The sequence below is a fragment of the Mercenaria mercenaria genome, chromosome 15, assembly GCF_021730395.1.
Source record: "Mercenaria mercenaria strain notata chromosome 15, MADL_Memer_1, whole genome shotgun sequence".
NCBI classification, from domain to species: Eukaryota; Metazoa; Mollusca; class Bivalvia; order Venerida; family Veneridae; genus Mercenaria; species Mercenaria mercenaria.
Genome location: NC_069375.1, coordinates 14,193,074 through 14,216,742, shown reverse-complemented (window position 1 = coordinate 14,216,742; position 23,669 = coordinate 14,193,074). Strand labels below are relative to the sequence as shown.

The 23,669-nt window shown below is 37.4% G+C and overlaps 1 protein-coding gene across 1 annotated transcript in view; it reads right to left on the bottom strand.

Annotated features, from left to right (window-relative positions):
* LOC123545653 (jerky protein homolog-like) overlaps positions 1–21,094 on the bottom strand; it is a 39,195-nt gene extending 18,101 nt beyond the window's left edge. The window contains exon 1 of the mRNA XM_053524069.1: positions 21,038–21,094. Within this exon, the coding sequence (XP_053380044.1) occupies positions 21,038–21,094 (57 nt within the window). The remainder of the gene's footprint in view (positions 1–21,037) is intronic.
* Between the last annotated feature and the right edge of the window lie 2,575 nt (positions 21,095–23,669).

The following is a 23,669-nucleotide window of genomic DNA, read 5'->3' as shown; positions in this document are numbered from 1 at the left end:
TAAATAAACCATCCCTACAAAACCCAAATAAATCAATAAACTACCCTTACAAAACCCAAATAGATAAATAAACTACCCCTACAAAACCCAAATAAATCAATAAACTACCCCTATAGTAGACGCAACTTGACCCCGGTGGTTGAACTTTGCATTATAATACATAATGAGGCACAACCTATTATTGAAAAGGAGTGTACGTAAAACACGAGCTGCACGAGAAAAATGAAATACCGGTATATGTGTAAATATAAATTAGTGTATTTGAAAGTTTTAACTGATCTTATGTAAGTATATATACTTTGATACTGCGCTGTATACAAACTAATTCCATATAAATATACACGGCTACCCTAAGCACCCTTGATTTCTACAATGAAATAATCGATATGAATTGTCAGCCTAAGGTCAACCATCGCGGTCAAGTTGCGACTACTATACAAAACCCAAATAGATAAATAAACTACCCCTACAAAACAAGGTTTTGAGAGTATATTGGAATCACTTTATAGTTTGTTTATTAATATGTCACACATTACCAGTAAAAGGTCATCTATTTGGAGGGAGTTCTATGGGAATAGTGATTTTTATAGAAAAAAGTCCAGCTTGATTTGCTTGAAGTTAGTCTTGCTTTTATATAATTGAATTTCAAAATAAAAAATTGGCATTTAAATCTATGTTGGCATATTTCTGCCAGCGAGGTAGCTATTGTGATTCTTAAAAAAAGCTATCTTGATAAAGCAAAGTTTTCTGAAAAGATGATCTCAATAGCTGAAAGTTTCCTGGAAATATTGTTGGAAAATTTACATGAGCCGTGCCATGAGAAAACCAACATAGTGGCTTTGCGACCAGCATGGATTCAGACCAGCCTGCGCATCCACGCAGTCTGGTCAGGATCCATGCTGTTCGCTAACTGTTTCTCTAATTGCAATAGACTTTGAAAGCGAACAGCATGGATCCTGATCAGACTGCGCTGATGCGCAGGCTGGTCTGGATCCATGCTGGTTGCAAAGCCACTTTAACAGCACGGATCCTGATCAGACTTCGCTGATGCACAGGCTGGTCTGGATCCATGCTGGTCGCAAAGCCACTTTGTTGGTTTTCTCATGGCGTGGCTCACATTAGTATCTCAATATCAGTAAGACAGCTATCTTAACACTTTGAGCAATTATCTTGATTTTTCTAACTTTTCTGAATACTATCTCAATAGCCTAAAGTTTCCTGGAAATAAAAAGCATATCTAGAAAACAGTAATTTATTGCATGGGTAATGTTTTCAGAAAAATGCACAGTTTTTCTAGAATATGTTTAAGAATGTTATCATAATAGTTACCAAGCATCTTGTGGCAGTTTCAAGCACTAACATGAAATTTTGTGCTAAAAATTACTTATATTTTCAGGAAACAAATGAAATATCTATAAAATATTGTTTTGCTGAAATGTTTTCAGAAAAATGCTCAAGTTTCACAGAAAGTTTACAATATTGTCCTCATAGCTATCTGTGAAAGAAATAAGTATGCCCCAAAACAAATCAAACAAAAGACAAGATGCTGATCACAGGACACTGGAGCCCCAACTTCCCATCATTGAAAGGTTGACCATATTTTACTTGCTGTCAATGCAAGACTGTAAAACACTGCTGTTGAACAAATAAATACAAACCCATTTAATATCTCTAATTGATACCAATAAACACAGTAAATAACATGTTAATAATTTCCATTTGAGTAAATGGTTTATTCATAATAACCCTTACCATGCTAAATTTCTATAATGAACTTGTCCATCTTTCAATTTGGACTACCATTAACTGTTAGAAGGGGTGCTTACCAAAAAAGATACTGACTGAAAGGCGAACAATGCAAATCTTGATCAGCCTGCACATCTTGATCAGACTGCACATTCATTCATTCATTCATTCATTCATTCACTTAATTGGAAAACCGATATCAGCCAGTGCAATATTAGGTAGAAGTCTGCAATATTGCCCTTGAATCCGTGACCCCTTGCTTATATACGGCAGTGCTTTACTGGCCGAACATACTGGCTGCCTGACATATTTTCTACCTTATTGTGACTCAGTTGGGGAAATTATTTTTCTGAATATTTCTGAAAGATGTCTGAACATAGACTGAACCCTGTCTGAACCATTTTTAGCAGTCTGAATCTTTCTGAACAGGGAGTTTATGTTGTGGACATTTCTGAGTGTTTCTGAACTTGTACTGAACTGTATCTGAAAGATTAAGAGACGAATTAGGAAAGTTTCAGAAGATGATTTTTCTGAGCTTTTACTGAAATATTCCTGAAAGATTAAAAAGTAAATTAAGGATATTCCATTTGACCAATTTTTCTAATTTAATACTACTGAAATGCACATATCAGAAATAAGTTAAAAATGTTTCTTGTTATGAATTTCTAAATTCACAATTTCAAAAATATTTTTATACACAAAAGATACCTATGCATATTTTTTTTCATTAATTCATTACATTACAAGAGATGAAAATTAGTATGTCCATGATCATTATCATTTCAACTCAACTTGACAATTTTATTTTGTAATTAAAGGCCACCGGCCCACAATACATAAACATACAAGTAGTAAGACATGTGGTAAGTAATGCATGTTTGGATAAAGTGTGTATTCTGAGACCCTTTAACATTCACATCAATAGTCTATGTATGCAGTAAATGTTAAACAATCACTGCTATTCTATTAAAATGATTTTGAATTTTTTTTTTTCAGAAAGAAAAATTTGGTACAGCCTTTCAAAACCAAGATCTTTTTAAGACCCTTCACTGTCTTTTTCTCACATGTATATAGACTTCAACAATATTACAATTAATCAACAAAATAATATATTCATTTTTCCTTAATGCACTTGGTGTTCATAGCAAAACTGTGGCTGCCACATTATAAACCAGGCATTGGGAAACTGCTCTCGGAAATTGTCTTAATTAATTGGGAAAATTTGCAAAATACAAAAATCTATCGGGCATGTTAAAGAACCGGACAGTCCTTTCGCAAAAAGCTAGGTTGTTAGCCAGACAGGCCTGTATCAAATGTATTTCTCTTTGTTCATGGACCTTCTATCTGTGTCCCGCTGTTCAGATCATTCTTTGTTAGTACTGGTTGAATTGTACCCTATGTGACTACCCTTTTATGTAAAATGTTTATCATGAAAAGGGCGCTATAATATAGTAATAATTAATGTACTATAAACGTAATCATATCGGCCTAGCCTTACCTAAATACTGATTGAACATACAAGTCTGTATTTGTTTGTTACATTTAAATACTCCTAAAAGTTACTCCTGAATTATTCTATTCTGGTGCTGGACTATTAAAACAGAAAACATTTTTATTCAATTCTGAACAAAAAATAACTTGATGTAAGTGTATTGATTATTTACAGATCAAGGTTTTAAAATAAAAATCAAATGCAGAAAGTGTTAATGAAAAGCATATGTTAAGAAAAGTTTCAGAAATACTCAGAAGTTTACACAAATATAGTTGTCAGATTTTCTAAATGGCTGAATATTTCTGTATATTGATGCCTGAGATTTTCTAAATGTCATTGAACTGATTTATGAAAATGTCTGAATCATGTCTGAATATTTCTGAATTAAGTTTGAACATTTCTGAAGTGATCTGAACATTTCTGAACTGAATTTTGCCAATTGAAGCAAGTATTCAGAAATTAGCAAATAAGGGGTTTTCAGACAAATTCGGAAATGTTCAGCAATTATTAGTCCCCTACTGGTTGAAAACAAGTTTCGGGGACTATAGGAATGCACTTTTCTGTCATTCCATCCGTCCGTCTGTCCGTCCGCAATTTTGTGTCCGGTCCACAACTCTCCCATCCTTGAAGGGATTTTAGTATTACTTGGCACAAATGTTCCCCATGATGGGACGACGTGTCATGCGCAAAACCCTGACCCCTAGCTCAAAGGTCAAGGTCACAATTGGTGGTCAAAGGTCAACAGGGCTTTTTTCCTGTCCGGTCCATAACTCTCCCATCCATGAAGAGATTTTAATATTACTTGGCACAAATGTTCCCCATGAGGAGACAACGTGTCATGCGCAAAACCTGGACTCCTAGCTTAAAGGTCAAGGTCACAATTGGAGGTCAAAGGTCAACAAGGCTTTTTTCTGTCCGGTCCATAACTCTCCCATCTATGAAGGGATTTTAATATTACTCGGCACAAATGTACCTCATAATAAGACAATGTGTCAAGCACAACTTTCAGACCCCTAGCTCAAAGGTCAAGGTCACACTTAGCAGTCAAATATTAACATATCATGAACAGGGTCTGTTTCGTGTCCGGTCCATAACTCTTGACATTTATTAAGGGATTTTAATATCACTTAGCACAAGTGTTCCCCATGATGAGACGACGTGTCATGCGCAAATTCCGGACCCCTAGCTTAAAGATCAAGGTCACAATTGGGGGTCAAAGGTCAACAGAGTTTTTTTCCTGTCCCGTCCATAACTCTGCCATCCATGAAGGGATTTTAATATTTCTTGGCACAAATGTTCCCCATGATGAGACAACATGTCATGCGCAAAGCCCAGACCCTTAGCTCAAAGGTCAAGGTCACAGTTGGAGGTCAAATGTCAATAAGGTTTTTTCACTGTTCGATCCAGAACTCTGTCATCCATCAAGGGATTACAATATTACTTGGCATAAATGTTTCCCATGATGAGACGACGTGTCATGCGCAACACCCAGTACCCTAGCTGAAAGGTCAAGGTCACACTTTGAGATCAAAGGTCAAGAGGATTTTTTTCCTGTCCAGTCTATAAGTTTGTCATGCAAAGCAGGATTTAGATATCAGTTGGCACAAATATTCCCCTAGATGAGACAACATGTCATGCGCAAGAACCAGGTCCCTAGGTCTAAGGTCAAGGTCATATTTAGAGGTCAAAGGTCAAATTCAAGAATGACTTTGTACGGAACATTTCTTCTTCATGCATGGAGGGATTTTGATGTAACTTGGATCAAATGTTCACCACCATGAGGCACCCTTGTTTTTAGAATTACGTCCCTTTGTTTTACTATAAATAGATTTTATTGTAACTTTTTTATTACTGGTGGTAGAAGGTACAGCATGCATGTTACATCCAATTTTTAGGTGTATTTTGACCTATCTCTACCAGGTAAAGAGTTTCTTGTGGACAATATGAAAACAAAGTTCTTTTCTTTTGGCAAGGGGACATGTGCCTTGATTAGGGGGTGGGGGATCATTAATACTATAGTCTGAGAGTATATACTCATGTATTGTATTGACGGTATAAAAAAAAAAGATGTGCTTTTTGCAAAAAAAAAGAACCTGAGATGTAATTATTAGGGGGAGGAGTCTAGATTGTGGTAATTATAGTGAGATACATAAGCAATATGGTCCCCTTACAGAAAAAAATGGTTTGTGGTAAATGGATGCGGTGAATGGTTGGTGAATGATTAGTTAATAGAAAGTGAATGAAGTGGGGACCATTAACTTTTCATTAACTTTTCACATGCAAATGAGGTCTGCAGTGAATGACTGCGGTGAATGAGCTGCAAACAGTCTGCGGTGAATGAGCTGCGAAGTCTGCGGTGAATGAACTGTGAACAGTCTGCAGTGAATGAGCTGCGAGCTGCATGTCTGCAGAAAGCTATAGTTTTCATTTTGTAGGGGAGAATGTCGAGCCCGCCAGCGGTCTGTCAAGTGTGACCTTGACCTTGAACCTAGGGACCTTGTTCTTGGGCATGACACTTTGTTACATAATGGTGAACATTCATGCCAAAATACATCAAAATCCCAACATGCATGAAGAAGAATTGATCTGGACAAACTTCAGTTTGACCTTTGACTGCCAACTGTGACCTTGACCTTTGAGATAGGAACATGGGGTTTGCGTATGACAAACCTTCTCATTGAGGTAAACATTCATGCAAAATACAAATAATATTGGTCTGTACATGTCAAAGTTATGGTTCGGGCAAAATCGGACGGACGGACGCACAGAAGCACAATACACCAAACAGCCAAAAGTGGCGACTATATTGCTCAACGCAAGCAGGCTCGACAATAAGCTAGTGAATTAGCTGGAAACCTCTACACATTTACATGCACAAGAAATCAAAGTCATGGAAACTGATGACAAAAATAAGTCTACATCTGTTTAGAATTACATGAATCAAATAAATTGAAAGAAATATCACATTTTACTTTTGACATGCCAAGTGTGTATATCATAGACAATTAAAAAGCACTTACTGTAGCTGATACCATGCTATTCAAATAAATCTGCTGTGCTCTGCATGGTTCAGAATTTCAAACTCTACAAACCATTTTGCCGCCAAAATGGGTGCAGCTCTTTTATTCAAATCATGAAATACAAGTTTCTCCGGTGAATAGAAAGTGAATTAATGATACAATGTTTAAAATACCAAGTCCTGCGGTGAATAAGAAGTGAAAACTGGAGTCTGCGGTGAATAGAATGTTAAAATGAAGTTTGATCGCCAATCATTCAACGGATGCGGTGAATGAACAGCGAACTGCTGCAGTGAATAGCTCCATTAACTTTCTATTAACTTTTCATTCACCGGAGAGGGCTTGTTCTGTAAGGGGGAAGAAATACTGATTTTTATTTGTATTTTACAAAAGAATTTAGAATTAAGAGGGCCTTGCATTTATTTGGAGGAAAGAGGAGCATTTATATGGGGGCATCTGTTAATAAATGTATTTGGAATGTTTAGCTCACCTGAGCACAAAGTGCTCAAGGTGAGCCATTGTTAATGTCATTGTCCTGCATCATATGGTGTGTCACTCACAGTCATCTGGCGTCCATCAATGTTTGCCTTGTTAACACTCTAAAGGCCACAGTTGTGACCCAATCTGTATGAAACTTATCAGAATGTTTGTCTTGATGATCTCTAGGTCAACTTTGAAACTGGGTCATATGGGGTCAAAAACTATGTCAGTAGGCCAGATCAAAGGAAAATCTTGTTAACCCTCTAAAGTCTACAGTTTAAATTTGAAACCCATGAGAATTGATCAGAATGTTTGCCCTGATGACCTCTAGTTCCAGTTTGAATCTGGGTCATCTGGGTTCAAAAACTAGGTCACCCAGTCAAATCAAAGGAAAATCTTGTTAACACTCTAGAGGCCACATTTATAATCCTATCTTCTATAAACTTGATCAGAATGTTTGTCTTGATAAACTCTAGGTCAGCTTCGAAACTGGGCCATGTGGAGTCAAAAACTAGGTCTGTAGGCCAGATCAAAGGAAAATCTTGTTAACACTAGAGGCTGTATGCCCAATCATTCATGTGAGCCATCCAGGATTATCATGACCCGCTTCTTTATTAAATGTTTGGCAAGCACAATGTTGGACATGCAACGCACATTCACTTTTCTCACCAAAACATGAATAGCACTTCAATGCAAAGATTCGGTATCAAGGTCCAATGTAAAGCCTAACAAATGTTGATAAATAAACAGACAAACACCAATTCATTGCGACTGTTAAAAGAATGAAAGAATGCAAAATTCAACTTGAATATCCCACAATTACAGTGTTCCGTTTGGGCCATCGCAGTTTCGCGTTGTCGTCCTAGTGCGAAATTGCGAAAACACGATATTTTTACGCAAAAACGCGATACTTTGACACGAAAACACGAAGAAAAAAATATCGCGTTTTCGCGCTGTTAATATCGTGTTTTTGCCCTCAATCTGACATCATCTTTTCGTGTTTTCGCCTTCATGGTAAATAGGGCGATAACGCGAAAACACGATATTGATAGCACGAAAACGCGATAATTTTGTTTTTTGCGATCTTGTATCGTTTTTTTTCATTTTCGCCCTCTCAATTGTAAAAGCAAAACCGCGAAAACACGATGTTTTAATATCATAACTTCGCCTTCCAATGTTTAAATATCGTAATTGCGCAAACGCTTGCAAGACATTTCGAGAGGCCATAAATTCGACCTCCTTAGACATTTCAACCTCAATCTATTTTTTAAAGCGGCCAAATCCCTTTCTGTGATATGCATGGAGGTTAAAAGATGTAGCAGTGTAGTTATTAATCCATTTTAAAGTTAATTGATAAAGATAATATGTATAACATGTAATTCCCCACACTCCTGCCCTCACAATAATCTCTAGCATTAGTCACTGTACCATGATTGTTACTCGATCAGTACATTAGATAGTTGTCAACATATTCCTCAGTTGCTTTACGTTAGAAGAATATGATGTGGTCGCTTAATTGACAGCCGACTGTGGTGGGTGCCACTTGATCCGCGCATGCTAATTCAAAAATAGGGTTTATTGGACAGAAATAACTTATTTTATAAATGTAAGTATTTATAGCCTTGTGTCATTTTCTGGGGACGATACATGGTCGCGCTGCAAAACAAACATGCCAATATCACTTTATGTATTACTTTCTCAGTCATAATTATGTCTCCCCCCCCACCCCCCTCTGGGGGAGACATATTGTTTTTGCCCTGTCCATCCGTCCGTCCGTACGTCACACTTCATTTCCGATCAATAACTGGAGAACCATTTGATCTAGAACCTTCAAACTTCATAGGGTTGTAGGGCTGCTGGAGTAGACGACCGCTATTGTTTTTGGGGTCACTCCGTCAAAGTCAAGGTCACAGGGGCCTGAACATTGGAAACCATTTCCGATCAATAACTAAAGAACCACTTGACCCAGAATGTTGAAACTTCATAGGATGATTGGTCATGTAGAGTAGATGAACCTATTGTTTTTGGGGTCAGAGGTCAAGGTCACAGGAGCCTGAACATTGAAAACCATTTCCGATCAATAACTTGAGCACCACTTGACCCAGAATGTTGAAACTTCATAGGATGATTGTATATGCAATGTAGATGAACCTTATTGATTTTGGGGTCACCCTGTTAAAGGTCAAGGTCACAGGGGCCTGAACATTGAAAACCATTTCCAGTCAGTAACTTGAGAACCACTTGACCCAGAATGTTGAAACTTCAAAGGATGATTGGTCATTCAGAGTAGATGACCCGTAGCGATTTTGGGGTGACTCTGTTAAAGGCCAAGGTCACAGGGGCCTGAACATCGAAAACAGTTTCCGATCAATAACTTGAGAACCTCTCAACCCAGAATGTTGAAACTTCATAGGATGATTGTTCATGCAGAGTATAAGACCCCTATTGTTTTTGGGGTCACTCCATTAAAGGTCAAGGTCACAGGGGCCTGAACATTGATAATCATTTCCGATCAATAATTTGAGAACATCTTGATCCTACCCTATAAAGGACTGCAAAAAAGTGACTTACCGACACATGTTACTCAGGAAATCTGTTGGAATTTTCAAAATCGGACCAACAATAGATAAGTTAGGTTTTGAGCTTGAACATAGGGAAAGGGGTCTACCGGAAATGAGACAGGCCAGGAGAAAACCCTTTGGTGGATCATCCGGTATGACCTAGTGTCTAGAACCACACCCGGTTTGGACTTCAGGTCCCCATAAGGGTCGAAGAATTTGGACCCTTCACCTATAAAAAACAAGTGTGGGTGGGGGGGGGGGTATGGATTACATAGGATAATCCATACGGGGTAATGTTTACATCGACACCGACTTACCTAGACGATCGCCTGATTTTCAAGATGGCGGACAAGGGGGACAACTCCTTGCAAAGGGAAGATAATTTACAAAATGGCGATACGTGCCAAAAAGGATTGCGCATGCGCAAACAATAGGATATACTCAGACTTTATCATAGGACGTTACTTAAAAGTGGTTCCAAAGGTGGCTCCAAAGTGTGTATAAGTTGATTTCGGGTCGTGTCGCGAAATCTATTACCTCAGTTATTACTTAATGGATTTGATTCAAACTTAAAATAGGTGTTCCACCTTATCACCCACATCATGTGACATAAGGTGCACAACTGTGACACCAAGTTTTCATGAATTATGTCCCCTTTTACTTAGAATTTAAGGTGAATTTTGTTGTATTTTCACTATATCTCAGTTATTATGTCTCTCCCCTCTGGCGGAGACATATCGTTTTTGCCCTGTCCATCCGTCCGTACGTCACACTTCATTCCCTAACAATAACTGGAGAACCATTTTACCAAGAACCTTCAAACTTCATAGGTTGGTAGGCTTATGGAGGAGACGACCCCTATTGTTTTTGGGGTCATTCCGTCAAAGGTCAAGGTCAAAGGGGCCGGAACATGGATAACCATTTCTGATCAATAACTCGAGAACGACTTGACCCAGAATGTTGAAACTTCATAGGATGATTGTTCATGCAAAGTAGATGACCCCAATTGATTTTGGGGTCACTCTGTTGAAGGTCAAGGTCACAGGGGCCTGAACATGGAAAACCATTTCCGATCAATAACTTGAGAACGACTTGACCCAGAATGTTGAAACATCATAGGATGATTGGTCATGCAGAGTAGATGACCCCTATTGATTTTGGGGTCACTCTGTTGAAGGTCAAGGTCACAGGGGCCTGAAAATTGAAAATCATTTCTGGTCAGTAACTTGAGAACAACTTGACCCAGAATGTTGAAACTTAATAGGATGATTGGTCATGCAGAGTAGATGACCCCTATCGATTTTGGGGTCACTTTTTTAAAGGTTAAGGTCACAGGGGCCTGAACATTGAAAACCGTTTCCAATCAATAACTTGAGAACCTCTCAACCCAGAATGTTGAAACTTCATAGGATGATTGTTCCTGCAGAGTAAATGACCCCTATTTGTTTTTGGGGTCACTGCGTTAAAGGTCAAGGTCACAGGGGCCTGAACATTGATAACCATTTCCGATCAATAACTTGAGAACCTCTTGACCCAGAATGTTGAAACTTCATACTATTAGGATGATTTAACATGCAGAGTAGATGACCCCTATCGATTTTGGGGTCACTCTGTTAAAGGTCAATGTCACAGGAGCCTGAACATAGAAAACGATTTCTGATTAATAACTTGAAAACCACTTGACCCAGAATGTTGAAACTTTATAGGATGATTGAACATGCAGAGTAGATGACCCCTATTGATTTTTGGGTCAGTCTATTAAAGGTCAAGGTCACAGGGGCCTGGTCATGTAAAATCATTTCCGGTAAATAACTTGAGAACCACTTGACCTAGAATGTTGAAACTTAATAAGATGATTGGATATGCAGAGTAGATGACCCCTATTTATTTTGGGGTCACTTGATCAAAGGTCAAGGTCACAGGAGCCTGAACAGTGACTTGAGAACCACTAGGCCAAGAGTGTTGAAACTTAGCGGGATGACTGGACATGCCAAGTAGATAATCCCTATTGCAGCCAACCATCAGTGTCTCTTTGACTTTTGCTCCTGACCCCTATTGACTTCTTGCCTATAGGACTTTGCATTGGAGGAGACATGCGCTTTTTTACAAAAGCAATTTCTAGTTGTTTTTGTGTTTGTTTCTTGTTGCAGAAGTTGCGTTCGATTCTGCTTTAAGCAACTTATTCAGCAGGACTTGGACTTAGTATGAACATAGTGAAATACACAGTAGGCCTAAAAATTCCTTGTTTCCGGAAACATGCTCAAAAAAAATTTGGGTAGGTAGGTCAGAAAAAAAAGGATTTTTTTTTATTAAAGGAGACTTTTTGGAAAGTCGAAAAAGGGATTAGTTTGGGGTTGAAATGTCCAAGAAAGGGTCGAAATGTCCAAGGAGTTGGGGTTGAAATGTATCGGGGTTGAATTTACGGTCTCTCGAAATGTCTTGCAAGCATTTGCACAAGTTCAACCGGAAGGCAAACTTTCGATATTAAAACATCGTTTTTTCATGGTTTCGCCTTTGCAAATGAGAGGGCTAAAACGCGAAAACATGATACAAGGTCACGAAAACACGATGCAAAAACTATCCCGTTTTCGCGCTATCAATATCGTGTTTTCACCCTACTTACCACGAAGGCGAAAACACGAAGAGACGATGTCAGATCGACGGCGAAAACGCAAAAACACGATAATAACAGTGCAAAAACGCGATATTTTTGCTTCTTGTTTTCGCATTATAGCATCGTGTTTTTGCATTAAAGTATCACGTTTTCGCATACAAATATCGTATTTTCGCGATTTCGCCCTAAGGACGACAACGCGAATCTGCGATGGCCCCAATGGAACACCGTACATAATTCATATACCAACCATGATTGATTAAAATTTTCAACAGGTATTACATGGAATTGAATTACTAAAGGTATGATATCCAGCTGTGCTGTCCTGCTGCAATTTTCAATATACATTTTGTAGATCTTTTAATTTGGAATCAGGGAGCATGATAAGTCATTGTGCATTAGTATTAACATGCTCCAAGTTTGGGTATAAAGTTAAAGATTATTACTATGATTATTACTATACATTGTAACACATCCTGGTGCATCATATGTGGTATAACAGAGAATACTGTGTGATTCCATTTGTATTTCTAAGCTACTGGATTATCTCCCAATAACAATTAGTATTATGGGGAATATACTTTGTCATTATTTTTGTATCTGTAGCTTTTATGTGGTCTCCTTTTCATTTTTTAGTCGATTTGCTGTGGGAGGTCCAATTCATTTTAGTCAGACATGTTTATTTCTTACCATTTATTTTGCACCACATTGCTGAAGTTGCTAGATATACCAGTATGTAGATCTGTTAAAATTTCTTGTATTATGCTATGTCTTTCAATAGGGGCTGCATTTTAAACTGGGTATTTAATAGTAGAATTAGAAAAGATTGTATGTCTTGATCAAATCTAGGTCAAGTTTGAATATTGGTCATCTGGGGTCAGAAAGTACGGACGTCACTCTGCCAAATCAAAGAAAAACTTGGTATGTATAATAGGGGCTGCACATTTCATCTGACATGCATGAAACTTAGTTGTTGTTTTTTTACAATCTAGGGGCCAAATTTTTTATTCAATCTTCATAAAACATGGTCAGAATGTTTGTTATTACAAAGTATTGGAGGATGTCGAATCTGGGTTACGTGGGGTTAAAAACTAGGTAACTAGGTCAAATCAAAGGTAAAGCTTTTATTACACTGTAGAGGCTCCTATCCACACGAAACTTTGTTAGAATAGATTATCTATTTGTCTATGAAATCTAGGACGAATTCTAACGTGGGTCATGTGTGATCCAAAACAAGTTCACTAGGTCAAATCAAAGAAAATGCTGATTTACACTCAAGGGACTATATTGTTGGTCCAATCTTAATGAAAATTGGTCAGAATATTTGTCTCCATGAAATCGTTAAAACATAGGTCCTAAGTCACGGGCAAATCAAAGAAAAATCTTGTTTTCCCTCTAAAGGCCACATTTTTGCTCCAATCTTCATGAAACTTGGTCATAATATTTATATTATCGAAAACTCCAAAGGGTTTGAAACTGGGTCATGTGATATCAAAATCCGTGTCACTAGGTCAAACAAGTTTATTGTGTGAGTGAGCGACCTAGGGTGATCTTAGCCCTCTTGTTTGATGAAAAACAGGTCGCTACACCGATGGTAGTATTAGGGAATACAAGTAGATCTAGCTGTATAATAGTTTGTATAAGGTCATAGATTTGATTTAACCTGTTTGTGAAAGGCCAAATTAATGTACAGTTAACTACTGTGAAATCATTAATATTCGTGGGGGACTAATTTTCGTGGATTTCGTGGTTGAGTCAATCCACGAAATTTAATCCCAACGAAAAAGTAAAATTTCCATTCATTTTATATTCAAAATTTAAAATCCACGAATTCATATCCCCACGAAATTGCCGTTTTGACCAAAACCACGAAATTTGATGCCAACGAAATTAAATGATTTTACAGTATTTGCAAAAAGTATTCGTTAATGGCGGTCATCTTGGTTTTACCTGGAACAATCTACTCCCCGTATTAGACCTTCTTGGTTTTACTGAAAAATAAAAACAAAATTTCCAGGCCATTTTTCAGTGTTACATTTTGAACACTAAAATGAATAATGTTACAACCTTACCTCAAAACTTTGTAAGATGACCCATGAAACGAATGACTTGTTGTTAGCTTCTTGAAGTTTTGAATAAACTGAAGTGTTATTGACATCCATTTTCTTTCAATTTGTGAAAATAAATCTGCTTCTGTATTGATTAAATGGACACTGAAGTTTGAGGGGGATTATCAAAATCCATACATTTTCATTTATGTTTCTAAAGGTCAGGACAGAGATTGTGCTGGTCGTGGGATGGATCTAACACTATTTCTAGCCTTGTAATCCATTCAACCTCGTGCACGATGTATAGGGGCATTGTCATCTTGAAACAGATATCTATGATCAGTAGATCTACTTAGCAACATGTCTTACAATTACTGGTCACAAATTGCCTTCTAGTAGATCTATGTTTCATTTTTTTTTTCAGCATCAGATGTTTCCATAATTAATTTACTTTTAGCAAGGGTATTCACACCATTTCAACAAATACAAAGTATAACCGGTATTTTTGCCTGCTGCTAATTTTTACCATTTTTTTTACCCAAATCAGACTCGTAAATAAATTCGCAACATAAAGTCAAATAAAGTGGTAGACCTTGTGATTTCGTAAATTTTAAAATTGTGTATTTAATAAAATCACGTGTTTTTACCCCAAATCCGTAAACTTACAGCAGTAAAAATAGCCCGTTATACGGCATTGCCTTAAAGACCTGCTCCAGTCCTACCTTTTAACCTTAAATTGTCACTGAAAAAGCATGAAAATCATGACTATGAACAGTGACGCCTGTCAAAATAGAGTCTATTTTATATAAAATTCTGTGGTTTTGCATGCTAAAGTGCGGCGCGTGACCTGTTGTTATCATGGGTTATGCATGTATACACGCACGCAACAGAATTTGAATAGCCGAGGAACTAGATCTGGCCTGTAACCAATTTTCCTTTACACATAAACACGACTTTCATTGCCAGGTAGACCTGGCTGTCATCAGACCCACCTATCACATACAACCTACCTATCTTCTCTTTTCATGACACCAGGCAAGGCGTTTATGTCTGTATACCTTTTTTACAATTACCTGCTTCTCTGTCTCTGTCACTTTGCAGTTTAATTCACTAAAGTTATTCTTTCTGTTAATTTTCACAAACTTGCCTTTCTAAACTGCCAGTCACTGACATCTCCCACTTCTACTTTTCAGCAGGGTTATCCACCGTCGACCCTGTTCCCGAGAATTTTTTAAAAACACTTGAAGTAGTAGACGTCATCGTAATATATCACTAGATCTAGAGCTTCTTAAAAATTACGTCACAACTAAGATATATGACATCACTCTAGCTATATAGATGCTATTGGCTTACGGTGAAGCAAGTATTAATTAGATCTAATGGAACGAATACTTTTTCAAATTTCTGTAGGCCTACCTTACGGTGACGCCCCGATTTCAGTTGAATTTTCGAGTACAGTAAATGCATTTTAAAAGTGTCATACAACAAACTTCTGTTACAATTTCAACATTTTTAAAAAAACATAGGGGACCAAGATCTAGATCAGCTATCAATGCTCAGAAATATAAACTAGATCTAGATTAATTTATGGTAGAGAATTTTAAATTTTTTTTAAACATGCTGAATTTGTAACAAAACATATTCAATGTTTCAGTGTGTATTATTTTAAAAGACAAGATGCCTGGCAGGGTTGTGAGGGGAGGGGCGTGACCTTCAAGTGTTTGCGCATGCGAATTTGAATAGATTCTAGATCTAATACTATTGTATCTTTACGTACGGAAAATGTCCGTGTTTTTCATTAACTTCAAATAATTGTAGAATGTTCAAAACACAAGATATTTTAATGAAATAACTTTTATAAATTAAATTTAAACATTGTCTAAACAGATATGTAACTTGTATAATTTTATCGCCGACGGTTTTGTTGGAGGACCGTCTCAAAATGTATCAGTTTTCGTGAAAATATGCATACTATGTACATAATATTATATTAAATAGTGGGATGGTCCTTGTCTGAGAAGCCATATCTTCATAACCTGATGTCCGATTTTAATAAATGATACCTTGTTGCAAAGGACAAGTCAGTACCTAGAGAAAAGAGGCAACGTCAGATTCGAACCCGGTCGGCAAGGGGTCAAGGTCATAGGTCAAATTCAGGTAATATTCTCAAAATATGAACTTGTCAGAGCAGTCAAGACGGTCCTGAAAACCCAAGCACTACCTTCACTGAGTCCAATGACACCATTAAAGCAATTCTCACGGCTCCCCGGGTCGGGTCAGCTTAGTCTTGGCCAGCACCCTACCGCATATAACAAGTTTGATCATTTTCTGATACCTGTCCTATTTTTTAAATTATTATTATTGTAATTTATACGGAATTTCAGTTGATAATGACTGTTAGATTTTGACCCTTGTTCGAGTCTCTACACCCCAGGTATTTACCTATACTATATATGGAAGACGGACGTTTTGGCCACGGACGTTTTGGCCCGGACGTTTCGGCCTAGGATCTTTTGGCCTAGGACGTTTTGGCCAAGAAAATTTTTGAGGTAGGATGTTTTGGCCAAAAAAAATTTATTTCCATAATATGCAAATTATGATCTGGACATTAATATGTTATCATATGTTACAGTATAATTGATCATTCTTTTTAAAAAAAGTAATTGTGAATAAAATTTATTTTCATAACACTTGGTTTGTTGTAAATGGCAAGTATTTTCACATACACAAACACATACAATGTGTTTAGGTTTATATATATACATTTAAAAAGATTATAAAAAAATAAAAATAAAATACCATGAGTATGTTTTATTATCAGTTTAATTTGTTCACTTATAATACTGTATAACATTCTTTAGAATAATCTCCAGACCATATTTGCACGATATGGAACCACAACTTATTTTTGGCCGAAACGTCCTACCCCCAAAAAATGCCTGGCCAAAACATCCTAGGCCGAAAGATCCTAGGCCGAAACGTCCGGGCCAAAACGTCCGCTGGCCAAAACGTCCTACATTATATATATATATATATATATATATATATATAAAATTTTTGAGGTAGGATGTTTTGGCCAAAAAAATTTATTTCCATAATATGCAAATTATGTATATATATATATATATATATATATATATATATATATGTTCGTAGATGACTTGGCTTTACATTTAAGCTACTTACAAGTCCATATGATGCCATCAGAGCTCAGGACAGGTTTCGTTTATTTTCTTTGTGAACAAATCGCTATAAGAGTCTTTATCAATTCTATCCAAATTAACCCGCAGGACAGATGAAGTACTGCCTTTCACGGCATAAGATTTTGCACGCCCGAAGTTGCATTTCAACACCATAGATACTGATGTTCGTTTCCAATTCAATAATAGTTTTGTCAGAAAAAATGTTTTCAGTATTCCCACATGTGAAAAAAAGTCTATTTCAAATTTACAGTTACCATTTGGGTGTATAAAAGTATGACCCACACATGAATAAAGAAGGTTAATTACAGAAATAAGTCTTTGAAGTTGTATTCCTCTATGACTATGATCTTGTTTGTTCAAATCCTCACTGACAGGCACGTGTCCAGGAGCGGGGCCAGGCCCCCCCCCCCCCACCAGCTGGCTGGCTAGTTACGGTTTTTATTAACAAATTTATACACCAGCGCAACTGGCTTGATTTGACAGCAATACACAGGCTAAAGAGCCATAAAACCGTGTCCGGTAGTGGAAATTAGCCCCAGGCATGTCACAGATAAAAGTTTATCTGTGCATGCTTCATTGATCGCTTGATCGGTACTTGATTGGGTAGTGGAGAAACTATTATGTTTTTTACTCTTTGGAAGTGGAAGTGTTATAAAATGATCATTACATTGTTGGTTTTGTTAAGTAAATCATAAAATGATTCTGAAAATTGAAACATTATGATGGTTGTATTTTGTTTTTACATTAAGGCACATCTCCTATGACTTTGATCTTGTTTGTTCAATACATAGTGATGTTATAGTTTGTACAGTCAAAGAAGTATAAAATACACATCTATTTATTTTTATAGATCTTTGGTACAGTTAAGAGTTCATAGTCATTTGAAATCTGTGATGTAAATAGTATAATTGTCATAATACTTCGTTTGTTTTGTTGGAAATCTAAAAACATTTGGCCATTTTGCAAGTAGGATACCCTTAATAATTAGACTAGCCACTAGACTGATAATTATGATATTTCTATGATTTTTTTCTTTTTTATGTTCATAGAGACAAAAGCCAGTCTATTCTAGAGATTTTCTAAGAGGACTGATGTTAAAATTGTAATATTGGACATAGTATATAGACTGGCTCAGTTCACTACATGAAATCATAAAAATGTGGGAAAAAAGTCATCATAGTATAGGAGCTAGTCTACTTAATAATCATCTTAAAACTTCAACATTTTTTTCAACTGGGTATCATACAGAAAAATAAGTCCATACACTGTGACTGTACAATCATACATACATTGAAAAGGCTTGATGAAATTATTAAAAAGTAGACTTTTCCTTAAATATATAATACATTCATGCAACCTTAAAGGTGTTTCAGGTAGCAGGAAAATGCATCTATTCATGTGCCATATTAAAAAAAATTCACAATCGGGAGGGGATACCCCTCCCGAACCCACCCCAGGTTGGGCCCCCAGCAAACAAATCCTGCACACGGGCCTGACTGAGACCAGCCCCATTCATTCAGAGTCTTTATGTCTTTCAGTATAATTTCATTAAGTTCACCTATTCACCGTGCTTGTAGCATAGCCCTTACATGGGAAATAAACAGAGAGTAGTAAAATAAATGTCTTTTTCAGTTTTTCGTTTTTACAGCCCATCTCCAAACACTGAATTCTTTCTGATCCGTCGGACAAGACACTAACGGATCTATTTAAATAGCTACCCCAACATACCCCCTAGGGAGCGGTACTGGCGGCAATGAATTTTTGAAGTCCGCATCCTTCCCAACCAAAGTTGCATGTTGAGCTAATTTCACCAAGCATAGAAATTGTATTTGAAAAAGCCAATGTTCCTGTAACAGAATAAAGTCAATATTGAGTTTACTAAAAAGTTCTATTATAGCAAAAATGGCAGATTTACATTCTTACAGTTGTATGAGAAACTGAAACTGAAACTGAATAATTTGATTAAACGCCTATTTTTATACAGTGATATATTCAATGGCGTTGTACATAATAATAATAATAATAATTATTATTATAATAATATTAATAATGACAACAATAATAATAACAGCCTTATTGTAACAAACAGTCATGACCACACCTCTCCCCTTGAAGTCATCCTATCCCTATTGCCAATACCAGTGCTTTAAGCACCTGGTACGCCCAGACGGGCTGCATATTGAGGTTCAAACCACCCGGTTAATGGTGCCAGCATATACTGTTTAAGAAAAAAATACTACAAACTACCCTACCCATAGGGCCGTACTAACAAGAGCGTTTATTAAACAAACCTTAGAAATATAAATGTTGAAATGTAAAGACTTTTACAGTAATTTAAGAACTGCTGTTTCCGCATGATAAACAGTTATAAAAAATTAAAACAATGCCGCGAAATCTCTGAAATACAGTGTCTTAAGATTTTTTTATTGAATGTGTCAAGTGATTTACTTTTGCGTAGTTCTAACGGCAGTTCATTCCAAAGTTTTGGACCAATAGTACAGAAACTTCTGTCATTGAATGTTTTGCACTTGTTGTATGGAACAACATAACAACATTCAGAATTTTCAGACGATCTCGACCTTGTCTACTAGGAATATACTCTGTAAATAATTCTGTTAAATACAGAGGTGCTCTGACAGAGTGACAGTTATACATGAAAAAAAAAGTATCTTGAACTCAATTCTTGCTTTCACCGGCAACCAATGCAAGTGATACAATGCTTGTTTAGAACTGTCAAATTTCATCCTGTTAAGGACAAGTTTTGCGCACATGTTTTGAATACGTTGCATCTTACGCACTTCACAGTTAGCTACACCATACAGCATGACATTGCAATAATCCAGATGCGGAATAACTGGAGACAAAACTAAAATTTCAGTGGCTGCTTTCGTCCACAATATGTAATCTAAAGAAAGAAGGCAAAATAGAGAACTTTTACCGCATGTAATTCGGTATTTTTAAAGATGTCTAACTCTACCCCTCCTGATTCAGAGGTAAATAGTAAATTCACTTTGAACAGCAAGAAATCGCTTATAAAATGAAAATTTTCCGCTTTTGTACAATACATCCACAATAAGTCTTAAAAGGAGTTAACACTTACTAGAAAAAAGTGGGGCTTGAACCTACGCCCTCACACCCCCCCCCCCACCCTCCACCCCCCAACCCACACACACACACCTGAAAATTGCAGTCAATGTAGGTTTATAGTAGGAATTGAATACTCTTCAAAAAGGAGGTACTCTATTACGGGTTCAATACCTTAATCTTACCAGTACGAGGCCTTAGATAGGAGTCTACCCATTGAAGAGCTGTCTCGCACACGCCATATTGTGTTTTTAGAAACATGTCGTGGTCGACAGTGTTAAATGCCGCACTTAAGTCAATCGCAATAAGTGACTTCATTTTTCGCCATACCACTTAGAAGATCATTGACCAACCGAGGTAGCGCAGATTCACAGGAATGGTATTTCCTGTATGCAGACTGGTTCTTAGGCAAAAGACCGTTTTGATTTACATGTTTGTTTAATCTGTAAAGAACAGCTTTCTCAATAAGTTTTGACAGAATTGATAAATTACTCACAGGACGATAATTGGAAAGCTCGAGATCTAGTTCAAGACCTGCCTTTTTAGCAGAGGTCTAACAACTGCTTGTTTGTATTTCACATGGAAAACACCTTGTTGTAATGAGAGATTCACCAATTTAATGATACTAGAGAGAAGTTCATCTACATGTGATTTCAGAATTCGATCGTGTTGGCAAAATATCTAAATCTGAAGAAGTAGTATTCAATTCATTGATGAGATTTTTCACTTCATCTTGAGTCAATTCAGTAAATTTGTTTAAGTTTTGTATATCCTTTACTTGTCTTGACTTACATAACTTATTCCTCTTCGCTTCGACCGGAACATAGAGCCCGCACTGTTGCTCTCCATCTCCCTCTGTCTTGGGCTGCTCTCTTAGCTTCACCCCAGGTCATGTTAATAAGTCTGAGGTCCGCCTGTAGAGTTCTTCTCCAGGTGGTGACTAGTCGTCCCCTTCTCCGCTTCCCCTGTGGGTTCAAGTCCAAGGCGTGTCGTGGAATATTGGCCTGTCCTCTGCGCAGGGGGTGTGTCCAACCCAGCTCCACTTCCTGATCTGGATAGTCTTTGTGATTGGGTCTTGCTTCGTGCGGCGCATCAATTCCTCATTGGGTGATATGCTCTGGCCATCTAATGCGCAAGATCTGGCGGAGACGGGTGTTAATGAAGACTTGCAACTTGCTGTCCAAGCTTTTTGTGCGTCTCCAGGTCTCCGAACCATAAAGCAACACAGACTTGACGTTCGTGTTGAACAGCCTTAGCTTTGTGTACAGACTGATGTTCTCGTTTCTCCAAACTGGCCTTAGGGTGACAAAAGCGTGCCGTGCCTTGCTGATCCTGGACCTGACATTTTCCTCGGCTCCTCCGGTCTTGCTGACAACGCTGCCAAGGTAGGTGAAGTGGTCGACCTCCTACAACGGTTGTCCATTGATGTTGAGAGGTACTTCCTGTGTGGCGTTGACCCGTAGAATCTTAAAATTGGTTTTACCTACGTTGATTTCTAGTCCTGTTGTCCTGACAATGTTGGTCAGACTCTCTGTTTTGTTTTGCATGTGACCATGAGAAGGTGACAGCAAGGCAATGTCGTCCGCGAAGTCAAGGTCTTCGAGTTTTCCCATGAGAGTCCGCTGATCCTTTACTTTAGGCCACTCGTATTACTGTGTGAACTTCACTGGTTATAACTGGGGGCCGTAAGGGCCGGGATAGCGAAAAGGCGACAGCGGGGGACCAAACACCACTGGAGGGGAGGCAGCTAATGATAAAACGATACCACTAATCCTTTCATGTATTTCATTACCATACATGTCAAGTTTCTCAGATAAATTTCCAGGAGATCTGACTTGAAAATCCGGGAGATTCCATGAAAATCCAGGAGATTTTATCGATTTGCAGTTAATGTCTAATTTAGTAGTGTTTTGACTTGTTTATTATATGTATAAGACCAGTATTACTAGTATAACTTAAATAGTTTGTTAGATATAAGACATTGCTTTTACGACTGAACAGCAAAATACTTTTCCATACTTCAACTTATCATCTCTATGAATAAGATATTAAACTGTTTATGGAGTATTAAATCAATACTGTCATAATGCTTTTATCAAGATATTTTATTAACTATCAGTTTAATCTATTTTCCTGAAGCAATGTTTTTTTCTCTCACACACTTGCATTTTTTTGCTGCTGAACATAAATGATAACATTGATTTGTAAAAAATGGTTTGACAGATTGCCATTGTTACTAGGCTTGGGACACCACTCATCTGCACTGGCATTAGACTGTGCTGTCCTGCGTTTTCAATGTTTTCTATCCTGCCAGTAAGAGTTTTTATGACGTTTTGCTTCTCTATGTTCCTATTTTCAAGTTTCTTTACTTGCGTTTCTAGTCTCAGCTTTTCACTGTGGCTGTCTTCCAATCTCTTCTCCTTTAAGTTTCAACTGTTCTTCCCACTTGGAGAGTCTCGACTCTTTCTGTCGTAATTCCGAGGATTTTTCGCAACAGTGGGCTTTCTGGTTAGAACCTTTAAATGTTTGTTTGAGTAGATTAATTTCATTATCCAACTGAATTTGATCATAAGCAGAGCAACATGCTGCGCATAATACAATATTGTCTTTAATTAATACACATTTCAAATAAAAAAGAGTTGTTACATTTTTCACATGTCTCTAAAACACTACCTATAATACCGCCATCGCAATTCAGACAAATTAGGTCAGAGAAACTTTCCCCCAGTTTCTTCCATGAGCAAGTCCCGCGCGAACGAACGTGTTTGTTTTTCTGCTGGTTTCAAGGGTCCAATACAGATGGTGCCGGGATTGGTCTTAGGTTTCTTTGGTTCACCGCTATGGATTTCAGATACAGAAATACGTTTTAGTGTTTCTGGAGAATGTTTACCTTTCTTTTGCTTACAGAATTTGCATGTGTATGGATCGTCTTTCTTGTTCATGTTATTGGCTTGGATTTCATCCTGAGTAAGTTTCTCGCAATTAAAGTGTATCCGATGTTGACCCGTGGGCAAAAAGTTCCCCTAGTTTTGCAGGTTCGTTTACAACGGAAACAGAGATCAGAATCAGTACCTGTGGGAGAATTCGAAGGAATAGTGACTGAGGAATCGCGCGTCTTAGGATTCTCACAATTTCATTTTCAAGAAACTTGAAAATGTCCTATATCGGACTGTATTTCGCCCATTGCGTGACGAAATAATTTCTTTATCTCAGAAAAAAAATAAAAACTATAAAATTTTCCCCTCTCCAAAACACGTCTATCACCACCGGATATCACTTTCATCATTCTTTCATTTTTGGTTTAGAATATAACACGTTTCTTGAATGAGTTTAACCATATACATGTGCATTATTTGATAGATATCGTCTCGAGGACGTACATAATGATCCTTGAAAACATGTTAGAATCGAAATAATGTACCAC